This window comes from Quercus suber, unplaced genomic scaffold, assembly GCF_002906115.3.
Source record: "Quercus suber isolate HL8 unplaced genomic scaffold, Cork oak 2.0 scaffold_589, whole genome shotgun sequence".
In the NCBI taxonomy this organism is placed as follows: Eukaryota; Viridiplantae; Streptophyta; class Magnoliopsida; order Fagales; family Fagaceae; genus Quercus; species Quercus suber.
In genome coordinates this window covers 264,375-273,711 of record NW_027070034.1, presented here as the reverse complement: position 1 = coordinate 273,711, position 9,337 = coordinate 264,375, and the positions used below count along the sequence as shown (strand labels likewise).

General features: G+C 34.1%; 1 protein-coding gene and 1 long non-coding RNA gene across 2 annotated transcripts; one reads left to right on the top strand and one right to left on the bottom strand.

Moving 5' to 3' along the window:
• The first annotated feature begins 1,864 nt into the window (after positions 1 to 1,864).
• Positions 1,865 to 2,892, top strand: LOC112015478 (3'-5' exonuclease). Its single transcript, XM_065764877.1, is given in 5 exon segments — positions 1,865 to 2,152; positions 2,155 to 2,258; positions 2,261 to 2,333; positions 2,336 to 2,486; positions 2,488 to 2,892. Coding segments are annotated over 5 exon segments (741 nt in total). The 5' UTR covers positions 1,865 to 2,052; the 3' UTR covers positions 2,801 to 2,892.
• A 4,100-nt stretch (positions 2,893 to 6,992) lies between these two features.
• LOC136063882 (uncharacterized) lies at positions 6,993 to 8,168 on the bottom strand. Its single transcript, XR_010625538.1, has 2 exons — positions 7,583 to 8,168; positions 6,993 to 7,446 (listed from the first exon to the last, which is right to left on the bottom strand). It is a non-coding gene; the product is annotated as an uncharacterized LOC136063882 (long non-coding RNA).
• Between the last annotated feature and the right edge of the window lie 1,169 nt (positions 8,169 to 9,337).

The following is a 9,337-nucleotide window of genomic DNA, read 5'->3' as shown; positions in this document are numbered from 1 at the left end:
TTAAAATGAAAAAAAAAAAAAAAAAAAAAAAAAGGAAGCAAGTTGTACTGTACCAGAGTGAGCTTGACAATGGCGGCGGTGACTTTGAAAGAGTGGAGCTTGAGAGGAATGAGAGATGAGCGAGAGAGAGTGAGACTAAGAATGATTTGATAAAATGAATAAAAATAAAAACAATGAGGTCCGGCTGAATAAAATATTATTATTATTATTTTGCTTCAAGCTACAGTGCACATCTATCTATAGATGTGCACTGTAGCGAAGCAGCTAAATTTTTTTGCTTTTGCTCCACTGCTGGAGCATTATTTTAATGAAAGTGGAGCTAAAATATAGCATTATTACTTTATACCACCACTGCTGCAAATGCTCTTACACATGGTATCCCCTCCATTGCTACATATGCAATATATAGAATTATTTTTTGTTGGTTTAAATTCAATGCGGGAGAAACCACTTGCCACTTTCTAGGTATCTCTCTGTTTTCATGTTACTTAACACTAGCAGAGCATTTTTTTTTTTTTTTTTTTGTATTTTTACTCTTTTTGGGTAGGTCTAGGGTGGCCTTTTTATAATCTCTGGCCCAATATGAGGAGAGACCCATAAATCGGCTTGAAATAGAAGGTTAAAAACTCTTATTTGGGCCAAGAGTCAAAACATACATATAACAATTACAGCTGTTCCTATCAAAAAAGCTGTTATAAAATTGAAAGCCCATTACTTTGGCGGGACAAAAAAGAAGAGGCTTAGGCACGAAGATTTCTCCCAAAATCATCGTACAAAAGCCGAAAGTATCGGAATCTCACTCTCACGCGCTCATCAAATGTCCAAAACCATTAAATTGCCAATAGAATTTTCTATTTAAACTTTAAAGAGTTTGTTAAAAATTTTCTAAAAGAATTTGTTTCTGATTTTGGCTTGAAGAGTTGGGTTGTTGGGTCTAGGTTTTGGGACCCTAGATGGTGATATTACAAGATTGGCAACAGATTACCCAAAACAGGGTAAGGGTAATTATTTGTAATCAAAATATTCAAAACTAAATAATTTATCCTTTGCCCATTTCTCTTTTAAGATGGGTTTTAACCATCTCTAGTACTGAAAGACTATTTAAATAGTCCAAAATACGCATTCTTTGAGAAATAAATACCCTCATGGATGCACCTTAGCAAAAATTTCAACTTATTACATTCTAAAATAATTTAAATTTGAAACATTGCTTTACTTAAAATGAAATTAAAAGTGGTTTCTAATTGATGCAACTAGTAAAATTTCTTATTATCAACTAAGAGATATAGTATTTAATCTTTGTATATACTAAAAACAAATTGATTTCTTGACATGATGATAAAATGAACACCACAAATTTGAAATATTACCATTCAACGAATTACATTTTGGAGTAAGGTTTATACTTAACTCCCCTAAATTATAAATCTTTTTTTTTTTGGATGAGAAATTATATATCTCTTTACACTTATCATTTTATACTATAGGAATACACACTTACCCTCACTAAATTATGAGAATGTATATTTACTTCCTTAAACTATTACGAGATAAGTGTGGATTTTCAAAATTTAGGAAGCAAGTATTACGTGTGCAATAATTTAGTTAAAGTGAAATTACAATATATATAAATAAAACTAAATAAGTTCTAGTTAACTTAATTGATAAAATTTCTAATTATGAGAAGAATTTAAATCCTACCTACTAAATGGATTCAATTCACTTTCTTTCTCAAAAAAAAAAAAAAAAAAAGATTCAAATCACCTTGTAGCTATCCAAAAATTACATTAATATAATCACCTTGTAGGTATCTAGAAATCTTTATTCTAAAAAAAAAAAACTTTTAAACCCATCCTTTAAAAAAAAGTATGAAGTGTGCAATACACGCACTAGAACACAGAAAAGGGAATGGCCTTCACAACTGTTCACACACCATGACCGTAATCACCAAGTAACTACCTTTTCTTTTATATAGTCTCCCCTCAGTCACCGCTCTGCATTTTCACTCTCGTACTCACACTCTCTGAATTTCTTTTGTCATTTTTCACAACCATGGCTATGAGCATTATCGACCTCGAAGTGAACCAAGAAACCCATGACCTCTTCGAAGTCACTCTCGAGTCCGACCACATCCAAACGCTCGTCACCCACACTCCCAAATGGTCGACTCCTGGCTCTCCGACATCTACCGCATCCACCGCCGCCGTCTCCACCGCCTCATAGTCGGCCTCGACGTCGAGTGGCGACCCAATTTCAGCCGCAACAGCGAAACCCAATAGCCACTCTCCAACTCTGCGTGGGTCGACGATGCCTCATTTTCCAACTCATCTACGCCACTCACTTCCCAACTCGCTCATCGAGTTTCTCGGCGACGAGGATTTCACTTTTGTTGGAGTTGGGATTGAGAGTGACGTGGAGAAACTGTTGGATGATTACGATTTGAAAGTTGGGAATGTGGTTGACCTTCGTGGACTCGCTGTGGACCGTTGGGAACAGGGATTTGAAGAACGCTGGGTTGAAGGGTTTGGCTCGAGCTGTGCTTGGACTCGAGGTGCATAAGCCAAGGCACGTGACTTTGAGTAGGTGGGACAATGAGTGGCTCGATTATAATCAGATTCAGTATGCTTGTGTTGATGCGTTTCTGTCTTTTGAGATTGGCAGGTCCTTGAATGCTGCTAGTTTGATTTTGGTTTATGTGGGGGGGGGGGGGGGTGGTTTGGTTTGTGGGTTCTTGAGTATGGAATTTGGGATGGTGGGTTTTGGATGGATTAGTATGGGTAGTACATATAATGCCAATTAGTATGGATTTGGCATTTGTTTGATACTTAATTGCATGTTATGTTTCATATGAAATGGTACATATAATGCTAATGGAACTTTATGTCTTCTTCATGTGTTTGGAATTATGATGTTGTTGAATTTTGGGGATTTATTTTGTGATAGTGATGGATTAGTGGCCCTTTTGACATTATTTCTTTTGTTTGCATTTGGAAAATCTCCTAGGGTTTTTATTTTTATTTTTTTATTGATGAAGAATTTTTGTAGATTTGTCAATTTCTTATATGTAGCATTTGATTGGGGGAGATGTGATTAATTTAAGTAGTGAGTTTCTGTATGTATTTAGGGATGTTTGTATCCATTAGCTGTGCTTGTTGTGGAGGAGGCGAATGTAGTCTTGTCATATCTTATGGGTGAAAGGTGATGTAGATTGTAGAATACCTCCTTTACATTCCTGCAGAAACTGTGAGGATTAATTTTAGTAGGTGTTATTAAATCAAGATTTAAGTTGATAATATTTTTTTTCCCTATCACTTACCAGTAACCTTAATTGGAGAAGGTATTACAGTTCAGTTAATGATTGAATTTCTGTATTAGTATAAGTGGGTAGACATGGTGCTTGTTAATGCTGGCTTATCTAAAGATTAGGGGTGGTGCTTGCAGTGAAAGTGATGTAGCAGAAGATAATAGGAGTTTAGCTGGCATGCTGTGTATGGCAGGGATTGATGGGTGGTGTTGGGTTGTAGTGGCAGCATTTGTTTTGCTCTGATGGTAAGCTTCATTTAGGAAAGTTAATGAATAAACCTTTTAGGTTAAACTATACTAAGTAATATTGGGCCCAACAACATTTTTATGAACTAAAATGTCCGTAGTATGCAGGATTTTTTGGCTGTTCGAGGCAAATCAGAAATTGGTCACTAAGTTAGTAGCATAAATAAGTTGGTTTAGGAAATTTGATTACTCAAAAGACTCGCAGGGTCTATTTTTGGTAGAATCAATCAGTTGGATGTTTTTCTTATTCTAATGTCCTCGATGTCCGTGAGCCTGTTCTCACCAGTTGGTGATTCTGAAGATGTCCTACTTTATTTTGTATAAGAGTTTGTTATTATAGTGGGTACTGTTGGCATTGAGGTAAACAAAATATAGTAGTGTTTGTTGTTGCATATCAAGAGCCTTGGTCTGTATTAGCCTACTTGAAAAATGAAGTATCATCAGTTGTCTAATCTGTGGGAAACCTAGGGGTCGGACCATGCTTCTTATGCACAATCTGGCTAATACTAGAACTAGATAACAGAGACTCAAAGTTGGTTTAGAAAAGAGTGAAGACCATTGATTTGATTTGGTGAACTCATGAAATTTGTATTTGGTTAAACAATTTAAACTACCATGATTTCACAGCCTTGCCATCCTTAATCTAGACAAGAAATCACATCTTAAATTGTTGATAATTAAGTTAGATTGTTGTTGTGTACACTGCTATGCATGGTTTTGTGTTGATCAGTTTCTCTCTCTCTCTCCTCCTTTGTGACTGCATATATGTCATGATAAATATAAAATAATAGTGCATTACTGGCACCCCATCCAAAAAAAGAAAAAGAAAAAAAATAATAAAATAAAATAGCGGTGCTGAATACCAAGTATCAGGTTTAAATTGTTGAGTATGTGTATCTTGAGTATTGATATAAGTTAGAGCATTGGTCTTTCATAAGGGGAAAGAAGCAGAGTTTATCTCTAAATTGATTTGGAAGAACGTTGCTTTAACACACTGACAATTCAAATGATCTACGTGTATTTTTAGTTACATGAATAAGTCATATGATTTCTTAAATAATTTAATGAGTCATGTATATAGTAATACGGTTTTATAAATCACCATATAATGAATTGAATAAAACTGTCATCGAGTTCTCTTGTTGAGTGGCGTGTGGACACAAGCGTTAAACATTTATGATACTCTTGTTAGGATCATGGACCATTGAGTTCTCTTGTGAGTGGTGTGGATAGAAGTGGTTAACAGTGATTATTATCGATTTGCTTTTATATTAAGGGTCATGCTAACAAGTGTCCTCAGGGTATTGGTTAACAATCTATTTTAGGAAAGTTTTGACACCACTTTTAAGGAAAATGAAAAAATCTGTCAAAACATTAATTGCTTTTTTTTTTTTTTTTTTTTTTTTTTCTTATTATTCTTATAAAAACTTTCTTTAAATGGATTATTAACCAATACCTTAGGGCATTCGTTAGCATTTCCCTTATATTAAACAAGGAAACTATAAAAAATACAACAGGCAGGATGCTATCTCAAGTAGGCTTGTCCCTATTAATAACGTCAAAGCCAATAGGAAAATCTTTTGACATAGACCCATTGAACTTATTAAAACCTCATTTTGGAAGCATATGGGCTTCAGATTTTTATCTCAGCTAATTCAATTAAACTCTAAACTAAACAGATGAATTTTGCTTAAGTAGTTCTTGAGTATCATCTACAAGCATTCTCCCTCTTCAATAACTTGGATTAAATTCTTTTTCAAAGCAATCTCAACTGTATTTTTCAAGTTCTAAGCTGCAGCCACCAATTGATAGCCTTGAAAATTTTCACCCATGCTTTTGGCCCTTGCCATTCCAGTTCCTTGCATTTGTGGTAGGATCTACTTAGATGGGTGTGGTGGGCCTTTTTGTAATGTTGGGCTGGCTGCCTCCTGTTGTACAGGGCCAAGTGTTGGTATAATATAATATAGCTCATCATATCTATAATATATATATTTTTTTGCTAGTTTAGGGATTTTGGTTAAATTGACAGGTTTTCAATAAAATGGGTCGGATGAGTAATGAGTTTTTAATTTATATTTAAGCGAATAAAAAATGGGTAAATGGATAATATTGTATCTAACCATTTTAAACGATCCGTCCAATTGCCCTCTAATGTATATTGGACAAGTTGGACTAGTACTAAACTTACACAAGAAAACACACCTTTTTCCCTCTCCATCTCATGTTTGTTCACTATCGGTGAGTAGCCATGCTGGTGAATCATTAAGGCTGCAAGTCCTTGATGTTGAGAAATGGCTGTGAGAGAGAGAGAGAGAGAGAGAGAGAGAGAGAAGAGAGAGAGAGAGAGAGAGAGAGAGAGAGAGAGAGAGAGAGAGAGAGAGAGAGAGAGAGAGATTTGTAAATGGTAGAAGTGAAAGAGAATGGAAAAGAAAAAGTTGAAACAAAAGTAGATGATGTATGAGTAGACACTACATGCGGGTTTATAGCCTCGTTTTTTTTTAGACACGTTTACAACGACCGTGGAAATTGGAATTCTAGGTTGCTAGACGGGAGGCGTGGGGAGCAAGATAAAGAAAAGAAAGAAAAATAGTAAAGGTCGGGAGAAAAACAATTGGGAAAAAATATTAGAATAGGAAAGTATATTGTGTTTCTAATCAGTTCTCAATTTAAAGAAATAAATAAAAAAGGAAAACTATATTGTGCTTGGGCTTGGGCTAATGTATTAGTATCATATGTATAACATGGATGAAAAAAAAAAAAAAACCTATATTAATCGCACATATTCTTTATACCATATTGAAATGGCCTCATTTATTATAAAGAAAAAGAAAGAAAAGAAATGGCTTCCAATAAAATTAACTTCCTTGGTTTGAATGAAATTGACTCCCTTAGAGTATCTGTTAATTTTTTCATAGTAGCATAGTTTTGGCAGTCTCTCAGTTGAAGTCTTTTGAGGGAACAAATTAAATTAGATTAAATAAATAAAGATTTGAGTAAGTGCTAATTGCTAAAGTTTGGANATACAATGAGCCCGAGTATGTTGTATTCATTAATCTCGATTAACGTGTCAACCTCACCCCATACTACTCTAGTACTCTCACTCAAAGAAAGGACCACCATGATCTAGTGTGGATGGAGAGGAGAGGACAACTTTCTATCTGTCACATTTAAAAAACCAAAAGACTAGCAAAAAGCAAGAACCACCATTATCTAGACTTTAGGCAAATAAGGTAGGTAGAGAGGACATTTCTCAAAAAAAAAGGTAGGCAGAGAGGACAACTTTGTGCGTCACATCTAGCCAGTCACATTCAAAAGCTTAGAAGGAACGAGACCAAACCTAATTATATTCCTGACAGCTGGAAATTACATTGACCATATAAAAAGAGTCAACTCAAATACAAGAGCCAATAATTTGAAAGTTCATTAGCTCCAGGGAAGAACTATTAGTACTAACAAACAATATTAATTAATTTACAAAGACATCTTATTGTATCAAATACATAAAAGACAACATGAATTACCTGCAGAGCCACACCGACAAACAATATAGATGGCCATTTACTGGCCAACAGAAAGAAAAAATGCCGGTGGTTTACTCAACAAGTGAACTACAATGAACAAGTAAAAGTAAAACAAAACAATTTATTCTATTGTTACATAAAGACTACATGAAGTACCTCTATACCAAAACGAACACCAACAATCAAAAGAAGATGAAGATGACCATTTACAATACATGCGAGCAAATCACAGATAAATTACCAAGCTGTTGCCACCTGCTAAGCAGCATAAAATGAAACAAAGACGTCTGTCACATCATGAAGGTGACAGGCTACTGAAGATACGCTTCAAACTAGGGCATGCCGCACGTAACCTCCCCATGCTTATTGAGCATATCTGTAAGTCAAAGTAGCAAAACACATTTAAAAAATAAATAAATAAAGATTTCAGGTTGTACAAATGATGCAAAAATAAAATAAACAAAAAACAATGCATTATATAACAAGGAGAGAGAGAGAGAGAGAGCTCTCACCTTTGGACAAAAGCGGACATCAAGGGTCTCCAGCATGCTACACTTTGATATGGCAGCTTCAACTGCTGCTACATCAATGTTGCACGACTAACAAAACCCCAATTTCAAAAGTTAGCAAAGAGCATTAAACAGAAGCAGTTTAGGGCATATACGTACACCAACTTCACAAATATATGATCAATGAGGCACACAACTATTTTCAAAGCTTGCTTAGGAGGTAAGTTACAATTCGAGCAAAATCTTTTTGTATCAGTCCACCGCCAACACCACGTTTATTATACACCAAGCCAATCATAACAGGCCACGACAACAATTGTAAAAAGAGCTATGAAAAGTTTTGTATTCCTAGACCTAGACTTATTGCAAATATATTACTTTTCCATGTAGGCAATCAAAAGAAAATAAGCTTGCATTAGATTGTGCCCCTTGGACAGAATTACATATTGATCAATGAAACACGTGACCATACCAGACTATACAAAACTAAAATACAAAAAAAAAGAAAAAAAAAAAAAAAAAAAAAAAAAAAAAAAAAAAAGAAAAAAAGAGAGAGAGAGAGAGAGAGAGAGAGAGAGAGAGAGAGAGAGAGAGAGAGAGAGAGAGAGAGAGAATTGACATTTTTCCAGTTAATAACTTGAAAGGAATAGGGGAGAGAGGTGAAAATGAAGTAAAAGAAATTTATAAGAGAATCAAGTTGAAAGGGGAAGAGTGAAAGTAGATGAAAGGTTCAAAATAGTGAAATCGTAGAATCTATGAAGATGAAAGGTTGGTAGGGTGGGAGTAGATGAAAGGTTCAAAAAAGTGAAACTGTAGAACTTATGAAGATATAAAGGAGAAAATTTAAAAATTTATAAAGGAAATCAAATGAAAATTTTAAGAGGCCAATGATTGGAGAAGATTAAAAATTGTACTAAGAAGACAATGGTAGAAAAAGATGAAAGGTTAAATAAAGTAAAAATTGCAAAAAAATAAAAAATAAAAAGGTTACTAATGACAAGGCACAAAAAGAGCTTTAGTAAAATTTATTTTAAAACTTCCATTATTATATAATAGTATAGATAGATATGTATAGACATTGTTTTTTGGTTTTAGATTCTTCATTGATTTTATTACTTCGTTATAAACATCTAAATTAAAGTACATAAATGTGTAAAGGCAAAGTTATATATAAAGTTAAAACCACTCAAGATGAATGTGTAAAGTCAATCTAAATATAAATTTAATATATTCTCAAAAAAATATATTTATATATTTAATATTGTTAACAAAATTTAGGAATAAAAATTAATAAGAAAAAGAATGATTATGTAGTCAATGTCGTGACAGATGAGGTGGTGCAATATGAGTATAGCAACAATAAATGCTATATATTTATATATATGGGATTAGCAAGAATGACAATACTTGAAAAAAATATAATATGAAAAGAGAGATCATTAACTTTGATCGTTTTTGGTGAAGATCTAGTTGAGATGAGTGACATATGCCACATATGGGTGCTGAAGGAGTATGGTGTGGTTGAGTCTTGGGCTAGAAAAAGTGTATCGATGAAACATGTTGCAAAGTTCTTTAGCTCCACCATAATTGGGGAACTTTTGGTTGAAAGGTTTACCCCCTATCAAAGCATTTTATCTGACCCTAAGAGTTTAAATGAGGAAATTCTAAGTATTCCAATGCTTGAATGTATGATTTACACACATAATTTGATAGGCCAAGAATGTATTGACCCCTTGTAATAAATTAACCAATTAACTA